The sequence below is a fragment of the Nyctereutes procyonoides genome, unplaced genomic scaffold (genome assembly GCF_905146905.1).
Source record: "Nyctereutes procyonoides isolate TBG_1078 unplaced genomic scaffold, NYPRO_anot_genome, whole genome shotgun sequence".
NCBI lineage: Eukaryota > Metazoa > Chordata > Mammalia > Carnivora > Canidae > Nyctereutes > Nyctereutes procyonoides.
In genome coordinates, this window is record NW_026575028.1 from 5,100,093 (window position 1) to 5,115,095 (window position 15,003).

General features: G+C 42.6%; 1 protein-coding gene across 4 annotated transcripts in view; it reads right to left on the reverse strand.

Annotated features, from left to right (window-relative positions):
* Positions 1 to 9,988, reverse strand: part of PARP11 (poly(ADP-ribose) polymerase family member 11) — a 47,513-nt gene extending 37,525 nt beyond the window's left edge. For all 4 annotated transcript variants that reach the window (XM_055315487.1, XM_055315489.1, XM_055315490.1 and 1 more), the window contains exon 1: positions 9,788 to 9,988. In XM_055315487.1, coding sequence (XP_055171462.1) covers positions 9,788 to 9,805 — 18 coding nt within the window. In that variant the 5' untranslated portion in view covers positions 9,806 to 9,988. The remainder of the gene's footprint in view (positions 1 to 9,787) is intronic.
* Positions 9,989 to 15,003: the final 5,015 nt, after the last annotated feature.

Consider the following 15,003-nt stretch of genomic DNA (forward strand, 5'->3'; position numbering starts at 1 on the left):
CTCCATTGGTGGATTAACTATAACTCTTCGTCTACACACACCATTTTCATTTCAATTTCATCACTTCCCATTCACTCTAAAACCCATTCTAATTCAGTTTTTCTAGCTTCTGGCTCAACATCTCCCATCACCATCACAAACAAGCAAACAAACAAACAACACTTGCTAGGACTTCCAAGGAGCTTCATGTTGCTAAGAGCATGTATGCTCTTTTATCAGTCCTCATCTTCTTTGACCACTCAGTAACATTCCACAGTTTATCCTCTGTCCTGAGTTACTCTTTTCTTGATTTCCATGAAATCATACTCTCTAGATTGTCTTGGATTTTTGGCCACAAGTTCTTGATCTCTTTTGCACCTTGATTTCTATGCAGCCTGTAACTTTTGGGCTCGGTGGGCTCAGTCCTAGCCCCTTTTCTTGTCTTTCTCAGCATCTTTGAAACATGGTCCTCAAGAATTATGAAGTAGTTCATGGGCATTTTCAGAGGAAAAATTAAAGGAATTTGTTCATATGCATTTTGCAAAGTTGAAATATAAGAGTAATAATGATTTTCATGAAAACTTTAATTTCTTTAAAGTTACCAACTCACTATGTCGTTATAATCAGTCTGTGTTGATCATTTCATATCAGCTAGTGCTCAGCAAATATAGTGGTGTACAACTAAGTAAATTTTCACATCATTTTCAAACAAAGCCTCAATTTACTTTCGTACAGAAGAGACCAAGACTAAAGAGGCATTCCTCAGTTAAAACAGGTAAAGGTCCTGATATCACTGAGCATTTGTCAGTCCAAATTTAATGCCCAATTTAATTGTGAAACAAAACAAGCTATTGACAAAACTTCTTTATTAAATGACCCTGTTGGAAGTCACATAGTATCAATGGCACATGTTATGAGAGAGCTGTTATTGTCACGTGAGTGTTTCAGCATATGTTTTGTCTTAAAATTGAACAAAGCTCTTTGTGGAGGAAACACAAATCAGTTCTTATATATACTCTGTAATGAGATAGAAGTACACAACTTTTTGTTTTTCTTATCAGTGAAAACTCACAGCACAAGGGAAGACAGTTTTCACTTAGATGGTGATAATTTCCTGAGCTGTGACATGGATTGGAAAAGGTGTGACCTACTCAGAATTGACAGACCATGAGCTATACAAACAGCAAGAAAAGGTGTTGCTCCAACACTAAAAGGTGTTTTAAACACATGGAACAGTTAGAAGTCAACAATATGCCTCCTAATTGTAATTGAATGTTGAAGGAAATAATGAAAATTAAGTATCAGCAAATCTTGACAACTCAATATGTGCTCTTGAATGTGTGGAAAGAAATGGCAGTGTTTGCAAAATTACCCTTCCTACTCGAGTTTAAAGCATGTCAAGGAAAAAAAAAGTGCTGACAAGAGTTTCCAAAAGGACAGATCAGATAAAAATATTTCTTTATGATGCTGATAATACTAATAGCCATTCTTGATTTCCAGAGGCCTACTTAAATATATAGCTAAAATACACTCAGCATCTGAAATAACCTGAATCTATTATTTCAAAGCCAAAATATCCCAATTTTTAATGAGGAGAATAAGATGTCAGATTTTTCAGTCACAAAACCATGCAACAAATGGTTCGATTGCTAGGGTATGATTCCTTCCCAGAATCTGATGGCTTTCTTCACTCATCAGAGAGTGAGACTGATTTTATTATTGTGGATATATAAAGAACACATCCAAATATTACAACAAAACATGAACAGATACTTTCCAGAGACTGAAGTAATCAAAGAAGGGCTAAGACATTTGCTGCTGTCTTCCAAACGTTCAGGCTGGTTGAAACATTCATCCCTACAGTTACTTAATCTTTTAAGTGTGTCGATTTGGCAATTATTGAACACTAGGAACAGTCTTCAGGGAGAAATTTTCTCATACTTTCTCAGTATGTATTTGATCTTGGCATTCCAAAAAAATCTGAAAGAACCAGCAAACACCAGTTGCAAATCTTGACAATCTATGATTATAGAATGGAATTTCCTAATTTAGTAGAAATACAGGGTAAATAAAAAAATCAGAGTATCTGGATCTAATCTATAGCTCTACCTATCTGTCAACAAGTTAGATACATACTTTGTAAGAAGCTACAAAAATATATTTTTCAATAATAAAAACATTAATTTTTTAAATACTACTTTCTTGTTTAAAATTGGTGATCATTGGGATGCCTGGGTGACTCAGCGGTTGGGTATCTGCCTTCGGCCCAGGGCATAATCCTGGAGGATTGAGTCCCACATCGGGCTCCCTGTGTGGAGCCTTCTCCCTCTGCCTATGTCTCTGCCTCTTTCTCTCTGTGTCTCCCATGAATAAATAAATAAAAATCTTTTAAAAAAATAAAATAAAATTGGTGATCATGGAGCATGGGTACTGAAAGTTTAGGAAATATTGTCCCAGGGGAGCTCACTTCATGCCATGATTTTAAAAGCCATCCAGGGATCCCTGGGTGGTGCAGTGGTTTGGCGCCTGCCTTTGGCCCAGGGCGCGATCCTGGAGACCCGGGATCGAATCCCACGTCAGGCTCCTGGTGCATGGAGCCTGCTTCTCCCTCTGCCTGTGTCTCTGCCTCTCTCTCTCTCTCTCTCTCTGTGACTATCATAAATAAATAAAAATTTAAAAAAAAAAAGCCATCCAGACAGACTAAGGGCAAAATTGCCACTTCTAGCCCAGTCTTCCCCTCTGAGCTCCAGACTCACCTACCCAACTGCTTCTTTGACTTTATTGCTTGAATGCCTCACCGGTGCACTAAACCCCAAACCAAACTCTTGATCTCTGCCATATCTTCCCCTTTCCAAGTCTCCCCATCTCCACGAAAAAATTTCATTCCTCCCAACTGCCTGTGCCAGAAACCTAGCACTCTTTATCCAAAGTACAGCCTGAAGTGATCCACTTCTATGTCTCTCTCCCTGCTATCATTGATTTAGTCCAGAACACCTTCATCTTCACCCTGGACTACACTATAGCTCCCTAAGTGGTCTTACAGCCTTTCTGATGGCCCTCTGTATTAGTTTTCAATTGCTGCTGAAACAAATAACCACATACTTCATGGCTTTGAACAACACAAATTAATTATCTTACACTTCTGCTGAAGTCTGACATGGAACTCACTAGGCTAAAGTTGCCATGAGCTTGATTCTCTTCTGAAGGCTATTGGGGTGAATCTGTTTTGTTGGCCTTTCCAACTTTTAAAAGCTACCCACACAGGGCATGGGGGTGGCTCAGTGGCTGAGTGTTTGCCTTTGGCTCAGGTCATGATCCTGGGGTCCCACATTGGGCTCCCCAGAGGGAGTCTGCTTCTCCCTCTACCTGTGTCTCTGTGTCCCTCATGAATGGGTAAATAAAATATTTAAAAAGTAAAAGCTACCCACATTCCTTGCCTTGTAGCCACCTTAGTCTCCAAAGCCAGCAAAGTTGACTATTCTTCCATAGTAACATGTTTCTCAGACTCACTTCTTTTGTCTCCTTCTGGCTTTTTAAGGATGTTTGTGATTACACTGGGCCCACCTAGATAATCCAAAACAATCAATCTCCCAATCAAAAGGTCAGTCTTAATTTCCCTTTGCTATGTAATTTAAGATATTCACAGTTTCTGGGGATTAGGATGTGGGTATCTTTGGGAGGCCATTATTCTGCATATCACACTCCTTAGTAAGTAACTCATTTTCCACACAACAGCCAGAATGATCTTTTTAAAAACATAGATCTGTTCCTTCCCCTTCCTATATAAAATCCTCCAATGGCTTCCCACTCTTCTAAGAATGAAGTTCAAAGTCCTAAACATGTGCCACAGAGTCACACTTGGCTAGTTCCTGCCCACCTCCTGGCCTCATCTCTTGGTTCACTGGGTTTCAGCCACACACCGCTTCTTACTGCCTCAAACACAAAGCTCCTTTCTGCCTCGGGGTCTCTGCTCACTATTTCTGTGTCTGAATAGCCCTACTCGCCTCCCATCCAACCTTTACTGGATCAATCGATGGAAAAGTGGCTTTCATAGTGTGGACTTACCTGATCTCCCAGCCTAATATTAGCTCCCCCTATCATACAGTGCCATTGTTCTCTCTCTCTCTTCTCTCTCTCTCTCTCTCTCTCTCTCTCTCTCTCCTCTTTTTTAGAGCTTTTACTGCAATTGCATTTAATTGTTATTTGTGTAATTACTGGCTTACTCTCTGCCTCCCTGCACTAGGCTGCAAGCTGGTAAGGGCTGGGACCTGGTCTGTTTCGTTCACCACTGTAAATGCTGAGGCTTGGAACTGACTGGCTTATGGTAGGTGCTCAATAAATAGATGGGTGCTATCAGATATTATTTCAAAAGCAAATCCAACTCCTCGAGGGTGAGCTGCATAAGTAACAAACCTCAACATTCTGTTTGAGGATTTTAGACCAGGTGCGTCATACTCAGCACTTCACCTCACCCCAAATTTCAAACCTGTTACAAAAGTCTGCCTCCAGCCTGTATCACAATTCTGATACTCCAAAAACCATTAGACTCATTGTCTTGGCCTTGTGCTGTATCTGCTATGCCAACCCTGGGGAGGCCAGGTCATTTCCCTATTGCTGCCCATGCGCTGCACCACTAGAAAAAAAGTTCTCAAAATATGTAAGTTGGTGTTACAAAAAGGTCATGATTTTCTGCAGCTCAGTAATCTTTCTGTCCCTGTGACTTTCCTCATAGGCCCTTCTCTACCTACTTTAAGTCTTATATCCTAAGTCAGACTGGAAAAAGTACGTGTTCTAGAGCTAGAAAGTCCTGGATTTAAAACTTGGTTCTGGGGATCCCTGGGTGGCGCAGCGGTTTGGCGCCTACCTTTGGCCCGGGGCGCGATCCTGGAGACCCGGGATCGAATCCCACATCGGGCTCCCGGTGCATGGAGCCTGCTTCTCCCTCTGCCTGTGTCTCTGCCTCTCTCTCTCTCTCTCTCTCTCTCTCTCTCTCTCTGTGACTATCATAAGTAAATTAAAAAAAATAAATAAAAATAAAATAAAATAAAACTTGGTTCTGTCCTCATTCAGAAAGGCCACCCAACTTTAAAACTTAGCTAGTATCATCCCTAAAAAAGGGAGGATAATAATTTATTAATTCCTTCTTCACGCAGGCATCAGATAACCTCAGTGTGGGCACGTTTGCTTAGCATCGTCTCAGCCACCAAACACTGGCACATCACACTATTCACTCAGCTTAACTCAATCCACTACTAGAACAATTAGAAAGAATGCCAAGATACAGGTATCTGTATATGAACCCATGATGAAATGTTGATCTAGGAAGACAGCTTCATAGACACCGTGTTCACTACAGAACTTTTGTTTCCAGGAACAAATCCTACCTCCATCCTCCCCCATGCCCAAAACACACTGCCTGACTCAGAAGAGATATTACACAGATATTAGTTACCACCACCCATAACTCCTCCATCCCCTCTCTCTGAAAATGCCCATACTAAGACTTTACTCATCAGATATGCACTTTTTCCATTTCACTCCTTTATCCAAACTGTACCCGCCATTCTCTTTCACCTTTGTGGTCTGTGGTCATTTTGCTTATTTGCCCTTCCCAAAGGACCACTTCTATAAGTTCAACACCTAGCTCAGATTTTACTTATGTTAGTAAACCTTCCCAGTCCTCCAATATCCTCTGGTATCACTTCTCCCCAAACTATATTGCAAGACCCCTAAGGAGCAGACTCTGACTCGATCCATGTTTGTAATGCTCCTCCCCAGTGTCTAGAATGTTTTATATGTGGTAGATACTTAGTAAATAGTTGTTGAGAGGGTGAAGTAATGAGTCAATGATTGGCTTCTCTTGTAATCCAATTTGGGACTAGCAGAGAGACAATCAGTAGAGGTGTCTGTCACCTGGCTCAGGAATAGGGTTAAGACTGAAAAGATACGTTTGATAGGCATATTCACTACAGTAGTATTTGAAGCCTTGGAGTTCACCAAAAAAAAAGGATGTGCTAAGAAAAAACAAAGGTTAACACTAGAACATTTCAAGGGTAAAAGAAGGCAGTGTAGTTAAGATGATGATTCAAAGATAAATCACAGGGCAGCTCAGGTGGCTCAGTGGTTTAGCACCGCCTTCAGCCCAGGGCCTGATCCTGGAGACCCGGGATCGAGTCCCACGTCACGCTCCTGCATGGAGCCTACTTCTCCCTCTGTCTGTGTCTCTGCCTCTGTGTGTGTGTGTGTGTCTCTCTCATTAATAAATAAATAAAATCTTTAAAAAAAAAAAAGATAAATCATAGAAAGGAGAAAAAATCCAAAGCAATACAGTCCCAGGGGAGAAAAAGAAGAGAGTCCTGAAAAACACCTCTCGTTCATTAATGTTGCAGAAAGACAAGAGATTGGAAGTATAAAGTTCGCTACTGTATGTGTTGATTCAAAAGTTCTTGATGAGCTCCTGGCAAGTAAAGTGTTAGGGGCAGAGTTGGGGCTGGAGGGGCAGAGGTATGAAAAAGAATGAAAAAAAGTCTAAGGCTATTCTTTCAAGAAGCTTGACAGGAAAAGGAGAGATAAGAATCATAGTGCCTACTGAGTCTGGAAGCAACTGTGAATATAAAATAACAGAAAAAGATGGCTCAGCAGGTAAAGCACTGCACTAATACACAAATGTTACCACTGCTGTCACCCAGCAACAGAATACAGTAAAATAGGACATGGATAATCATATATTCCTGTTGTCTACTCACCTGTGTGATCCTGAGAAAATAATTTTCCCCTCCCTTAGCTAACTCATCAGATTCTTTTAGTAGAATGAGTTCATATGTGGGAAGGAATTAGGGAAGAGTTTATCATTGAAAGTAAATTGTAATACTGTGACACATCGGTCTGTAATCTTACAGATGTTTGTCATTTTCGATTTCCTTCATCAGTGAGACAAAGAGAAACTGAAACTCCCTGATATTTAATAGTGACTACTTACTCCAATCCCAGCAAAGAGGAATAAGACAAGTGACACAAGAGGGCAGAGAAAGGCAGGATAAAGTCACAGTATACACAGTTAAGGCAGTGTTGGCAATTCCTTTCTACAGATTTTTGCACCTTTCTTAATGGGGGTACATAAGTCAGGGCTCCCTCCCTCAGATGGATGGAGAACTGCCGAGAGCTCTTATCAAAACTGAGTGTGCCTGCCGCTTCTGCCAATCAGATCTGCCTTGGCACGGACATTATGCTTGCCTCAAGGTGCCTGGTCAGTGAAAAGCTTGACTAGATATCACTGACCACATGACTGTCTTGAAAGATAAAATTTTGTACTGAGACAAAGTTTATAACTCCTTGGTTATCCTGTTTTAGGTTTCTCCCCCAAGGAAATGTTGCAAGCTCAGTGGTGGTTTTCCAAACTCAAACCATGCAGTATAGACTTTTCCGTTTCTGTTTCACTTGGAAGGGGCAGCTGCATCTGAGTATCACGATGGCCCGTATCAGCATAACATTTTCCTAAAGCCACTTGTGAGTAGAATACAGTATCATACAGAAGGTATATTTGCAATAAGAGATATATCTGCAGCTCATAGGTGGTATATTAAGGCCATAGATGCTACCAAAAATACACAGGGAGAAACCAGGCAGAAGTCTTCAATTCAAGCAGCTCACAGTGGCCTTCCTTCACAAAGTAGAATTTATTATCTCACTCAATGGTAAGAAATGGCAAACAATTTCAGTTGATGGGTAATGCAAATGTTATCTGCATTTATCTTCAGGATACATTGTGGTTTGCTTGTTTGTTTGTTTGTTTTAAATTCCTAAGTGTCTGGCTTAGGGTAACATTAAAACTAATTTTCATTCCATGAACACAGCTGGACAAACTGTCCAGATGCCCATCCATCAATATAAACTAACAAATTACCAGAGAAACACAAAGAGAGAATGCTGACTATATTTTTAAAAACTGAACTGTCCTTATTGGTAGGATTGATATGTTCATAGGACGGAAACCAGCGTCAGTAAGGAAACCTCGTAGCATTAAGACATATTAGGGTAGCACGGTAAGGGTAAGGGTCGAAAGAACAATGTGGGATTACATGTAGAAGGTTCACCACTATTAACAAAAGTCTGTTTGCTCTAGTGAAATCAAGCAAAATTGCTAGGGTGCTGACAGAAGCAGCAGCAGCATTCCTTACAAAGAAATGAGATGATGCTATAATAAACCAAATGCATCAGGTACTCACGAACATCTTCATAATCCTCACAAACATACAAATGACCCCACAGTGAATGCTAATGTATAAGCGATGGAGGAGGGAGAATGAACAGTAGGAGCAAAGGACTGTCTCTAGTACTAATCCAGTCCCCTTTGCTAACTCAACAAATATTTACTGAGAGCCTCCTAAGTGCCAGGCTCTCTACTCTCTACTGTAGCCTGAAGATACCAAGTAAACAAAACAGGTGACAAAGGCCCTGCCCACGGGGAGCTTACAACATAGTGGAGAATTTTTTTGAAATACGTGCCTTTGAGCAAGACATCACCTAGGTGACTAAAAAAATCGTCATGGAGAAACCAAGACTAAAGGGACTGCTAATAAAAACTGAAAACACACACAGCAGATGCACATACGTACATACACACATACACGTACGATGCTACAAAACCAAGATTGCTGATGACAGTGAAACAATCTAAAAGCAGAAAGCACATCCTCATGATCCTAAGTTACTTTTGCTAACATCAAATACCAGCAATCACTTTACTCTGACGTGGCCTGATAGTGCGGGATTATAGGTAGGAACAACAACAACAAACAAAAAACAAAAAAACAAAACAAAAAAAAAACTTCGATGATGAGCAGTTACACAAAGACTGGGATGCCACCACCCTGTGTAACCAACAAAGGCAAACCAACACACTAGTTTCTGCTGGACCAAAAACCTAAAACGTAACGGAATTCACTGAGAGACTCTCCCAGTCTTCTGGAACTATATTCCAGAGGTGGGGGGGGGGGCGGGGGGGGGGGAGTCAGTGCTGACCGCGGCAAGAGTCTCAAGTATGAGCACGAATTGGGGCAGTTATCTCGGCCTGCGGGACAGCTCACAGCCTCGGCCCAACAATTCGCAGGGAGGGGCTCTGCCATCACCCCGGTCAAGGCCTGAGGTGGCATCTGCCCTGGCTCTGGGCACTTCCCCCTAGCGAGAGCCAGGGAACAGCTTCCAGTCCTGGAGAGCTTCACATTCAGTGGATGCGTAAAAGCAAAGCCGACCAAAACTCAGGCAGGCTCCGCGCAAACACCGGAGGCAAACAAGAGGGGAAGAGACGGGGTGCGCAGCTGAAAAGTCCAGGTCATCAGTTCTGTCCACCGTCGTCGGGAGGTCAGAGCACGCCCCGGCCCCCGCGTTTGGAAGGAAGGTGGTCCTTCCACGGAACGGCTGAGAGAAGGGGCAGGACGGCTCCTCCGAGGCCGCACGCCGGACACCGGGCTTCAGACGGGCGAGGCGCCGCCAGGTGCACCTGAGGCCAGGGAGAGGAGCGGCCGCCAAGCCCCGCAACTCCGACGAGGAGGCAAATCACAAAGGCGGAGAAACCACAGCGAGTCAAATAAATAACAGAGAGCGCTAAGCGCCGGAGAGCCCGCGGGGCCCTCTGCGCCGCTCACAGGGCCAGGGGCGGTCGGGGACCCGAGGGCCGGGATCTCCGGGGCCCCGGAACTCAACACCCGGCCTGAAGCGGGTGAGGGGGAGCAGTTCCCGGGAACCCCCTCCCGCCCCTCTCCCCCATACCCCGCCCATTGGGTCCGCCCCGTCCCGCCCGGCTACTCACCGGATTCGCTTCCCACATAACGGTGGCGAAATCGAGCGGAGAGAGCCTGGGGGAAGGGGTAGCCGCGGGGTCGGGGTGTTGGCTTTTTTCCGAGGGCCCCCGGGTGCGGAGGGATGGAGAGGCGACCTTTACGTAGGCCTTCCTTCTACCCCGCCCTGTGGCAAGCAGCGTCTCCGGACCACCGACCCTCCCGACTTCCGCCCGAAGCCGGCCAACCAGCGCTGGCCCCGCCCCGCCCCGGAAGCTCGTCCTGCCCCAGCCGCTCCCTTCCGGGCCGGTGGGCGGGGCTTGTGCTGTCGGGGTCGTCGGGGGATTTAAAGGGCTTGTCCGCCCGCCGCCCGCCGCCCGCCGCCCGCCGCCCGCCGCCCGCCGCCCTCGCGGTGGTCTTTCCCCGCCAAGGCGTCCTCGAGCCCCGCTGCAGTTCCTCCGGTGTTCACTGACCTGGGTAGCGGCCAAGAGCCCCACGGGCCCAGGAATTCATAGCCGCGGGGCTTTGGGGACAAACCTCCCAACCTCCCAACTCTAAATCTCGTCTCTGCGTCTCTGTGTCTCTCATGAATAAATAAGTAGAATCTTTTTAAAAAACCTGTGGAATACAGGGAAGCTTGGGTAGCTCAGTAGGTTAAGCGTCTGCCTTGGGCTGACGTCATCACCCTAAGGTCCTGGTATCAAATTCTGAGTTAGGCCCCCTGCTCAGCCAGCCAGGAGCCTGCTCCTCCCTCTGCCTGTGTCCCTGCCCCTCTCTCCCTGTGCCTCTCATGAATAAATAAATAAAATCTTAAGAAAAGAAAAAGAAAAAGAAAAAAACCAACCACAGTATCTGACGTGCAGTAAGACCTCAGTAAGCGACAATTATTTCCCCGACCCCGAGGCAGGCTGTGGAGCACAGGACCTATCCGCAGTCCATGCCCTCATGGAGCTTAGAGACCAGGGGAGAAAAAGCAAAAAAAACAAAAACAAAAACAAAAACAAAAACAAAAAAAAAACCAAGTAATATAGATAAATAGAAAGGTGCAGTAGGGTTTGTAGGCAGCATGGCAAGTACAGGGTTTAATGAGACTATGTTTCCCTAGGACAGGGTGTCTGCCTTCCTGTCGTCCCTCTACAGAGCTTAGGCTAAGACCTCAAGGATGCACTTCTTGGAGTTACTTGGATAGAGAGCTCTTTATCTTTATCCAAGTAACTCCCAAGAAAAGGGGGGAATCTTCTAGGCAAAGGAATAGAATCTACCCAGGGGAAAGGAAAAGGAAACTGTCATATATCTTTCTGAGCTTTTCTATAGCTACACACATTTTTAAAGATGATCAAGGAATTCCTGCAGAATCAGAACCTGATTCCTTCACTTAATATCATAGGGACAGGGATGCCTGGGTACCTCAGTGGTTGAGCGTCTGCCTCTGTCTGGCTCAGGTCGTGATCCTGGGGTCCAGGGATCGAGTCCTGCATCAAGCTCCTTGCAGGGAACCTGCTTCTCCCTCTGCCTGTGTCTCTGCCTTTCTCTCTGTGTCTCTCATGAATAAATAAATAAAATCTTAAAGAATATATATCATATGGATAGCCTTCACTCTGATACATAAAAAGTAGACTCATGGCATCCCATGATTTGTATGTGAATCACACACACATTTGAAATAATCCATTGTGATAGATATTTAGGTGGTTTTCAATTTTTTATTATTCTATAAACATTCTTGTACAGACATTTCTGTGCATTTACCTCCTTGGAATTAATTATTATAAATGGAATTGTTCGGAGGCACTTGGGGTGGCTCAGTTGGTGAAGCGTCCGATGGTTTCACCTCAGGTCATGGTGTCAGGGTCCTGAGACAGAGCCCTGCTTGGGGCTCTGCACTCAGTGGGGAGTCTGCTTGTCCCTCTCCCTCCCCTTCAGCTTCTATCCCTCCCACCTCCACTCATGAACCTACATGCTGTCTCTCTCTCTCTAAAATAAATACATAAAATCTTTAAAACAAATAAGTGGAATTTCAAATTTTGATGCATATTGCCAAAGTACTGTTAAGAAGAGTGTATAAATTCGAAATCTCTCATTTCTTCTTGTAAATGGATTGAAATAGATTTCTTCACCTTATTTCTTTTTTCACTTTGCTTTTTGCAAATAGTCAACCGGTTGTCCCAATATCACCTGTCAAATAATCTGTTCTTTCCCCACTACTTTGAAGTGGCACCATTAATCACAAAGTGTGCCTGTTTCTGAACACTCTTATCTGTTCTATTAGCGATATATCTGTTTATTCCTGTGCTATGTCACAATTATAATAACTTGTAACATATTTGCTGTTTCATAAAGCAAGTCCTCTCCTAATTCTTTTCTTTTCCGAATTTTCAAATTCATGAGTCTTTCCATTCAGGAATACATCTCTTCATGTATTTAGGTATTTTATATTTCAAATACATAAGATAATTTTCGTAAAGATTTGCACAATTTTTGTGACGTTTATTCCTAAATATTTTATGGTTTCTTGGTACTATTGTGAATGAGATATTTTCCATTACTGTAAATTAGGAAAACTATTCACTTTTGGGTTTTTTTTTAATTTATCTTGTATTCTAACACACTGAAATGTCTTAATTCTAATAATTTGCCAGCTAATCTCTCTCAATTTTTATGTCAACAATCATATCACCTACAAATAATGCAATTTTCTCTCTTCCTATTGGATCAACCAAAATCTCAGAACACTTGAAGAATACAGGACAAGATAATGGGTTTTCAGTTTATAATGCAGTAAGACAAGCATTTGCCTCTAGTTAATTCTTGATATCATTTAAATACACTTCATCTTGGGGTGCCTGACTGGTGCAGTTAGTAGAGCATGTGACTTTTGATTTTGGGCTTGTGAGTTCAAGCCTTACATTGGGTATGGAGATTACTTAAACATAAAATCTTAAAAAAAAATACACCTCACCTGAGGTTTAAATTAGGAAAGGAGGTTAAATTTTATCAACTGTCTCTTAATCTCTATTACCATATTCACTTTTTACTCTCCCCTACTAATATAATGAACTATAATAGATAGCCTAATGTCCAACCCACCATTAAATTCTTGAAATAAAGTCTGCTTTGTCCTGTATATCTTATTCTTTGAACACACTGCTGGATTCCATTTGTTACTCTTTTATATAGGATTAAAATATATTTATAATTAATGAAACTGGTCCATGGTTATTGGTGTTTTTTGTGTTTGTGTTTAACAAATTTTGTTAAGTGAATAGTAGCAGTTTAAGTTATTTAGCTCTTCTTCAAAGATGGAGATTTTTACAAAGCAAGTTTAACTGGAAAGATTAGGACCGAGTCCTCAACCTTTTGTGGGGTTGGGATTATACTTCATTTTCTTGAAGTCTTGGGGTTGCTTGAGCTAGTGGTTGGAGAATGGAATGGAGAGAATACAACTGGTTTGAATATACATCACCTTTAAAAATATAAACTGCTATATCTCAAAGTAATATGAAGGTAACATTTCACAAGCTGAAAACAGCTGTGCAAATTTTAGTATTATTTTTTTTCTTATCACTCTTGATTTATGACTGCTGAGAGAGCAAGAGTGGGAATAGACCTTAGTGATCATTTAGTCCTGGGGTGGCAAACTCATAGCTACTGAGCTTTAGCACACACAGAGTATTTAAATTTTTTTGGAAGTGGCCACCATTTTAAAACTGGAAAATTTTACATTAAATACTGTCGCTCCCCCCTCTACAACTTCTGTTAGTCACGATATTCTCACATATGTCAACAACTGGCCAAAGTCTTGCTGATCCCTTCCCACTAGAAATGGCCTCTCAGGTTTACCTGAGTTACCAGGCCAATATCTCTCATCCTTAAATTACCTACCTGGACCCTCTGGGTATTTGAAATCATACTAATAATCCACCTCTTATTTTTCTGAGGAAACGCAATGCATCTGGGACTTTCTAAAATACCCTCATAGAAAACAACTTCACTCTACCTTCTCATACCTCTCTCAAGGGTGGGCTTAATCACTGGAGCTCAACCTCTTATAGTCTTTTGATAGATTACACTCTGCCTGTAATGCCTGACATTTTTCGGGCACAAAGTCCGGCACTGGGAATGCTTTCCTCTGTATCACAGCTCTGGGCAAAATGCCATGGCAGTAGAAACTATGCATAGTGACTGACCACAGTCACTGGCTTTCTCAGGAACACCAAACAAATGGAAGATAATTTAGTTTATCTTTCATGTTTTCTATGTGTATTCTGGGTGGAGGCATCTAGAGCCAGGCTAACCCCAGGCCCAGGATCCTGAGTGATTGCAGTCCCCCTTCCACCTGGTTGAGTTTATGAGCTCTTTGAATGCCAGAAGAGGAGAGAGGAAATGCCTGAGGGGAAAGAAGAAGAAAAGGAACAGTGGAGACCTATCACTGGAAAGCATGAAAATAATCAGAAAACCATTAGTTGAGCAGCCAGGCAAATTTGTGAAAACAAAATCAATCTCACATACAGACAATGGGAGGAGAAAGGAAAACCAAGTGAGTGGTGAGCTGCAAGAGACAGCATCACTTATTATTTTAATGTCATTTTCTGTAGTTGTTTTTCTTTTTAAAAAGCCACATTTATGGCCGGAAATAGGGGAGCACTAGAAATGCATATAGAGGACAGGATGGATTTGACAGAAAAGAGGAGCCTGAGACCGGAAGAAGGCGCTAAAGGGGAACCGAGGGGCCACAAGAGGGTACGGGGAGTAAGGAAGAAAAACCTGCATTTGTGCCCATCAGTCTCAAATATAAAGACCCAGCCTCCATCTGAAAAAGAGCCAACAATGAGGCAGCCCCAGAATCAGCCCTACTGTTGAAGTCTGATGTGTTAACAACCCCAGCAGGAATTAAGAGGTGAAATAAGCAGATGAAACATTTGCTGAAGCTGAGATAAGCATTCCTGGGGAGGAATTTTTCAAAAAAAAAAAAAATCAAAATGAATCTTGTAAATCTTCCTAATTAGGAGACATGACCAGAAATTAAATTCAACTGAAAAAAAATGAAGTGCTAAATAACTCACCCACTAAATGGCAAGGCTCTATTGAAAATACCACTGATTATTACTTTTAGCTGCTCAGGGAAATTATCTAGGCACAATGATGGACATCAACATGCAGCTCACAGCAGCAGTCAAAAGCAGCAGCTGAGATGTGTGGCCATCCTAATTAGAGGATGGAGGGTCTGAAAAGGCTCCGGAGCTGTGAC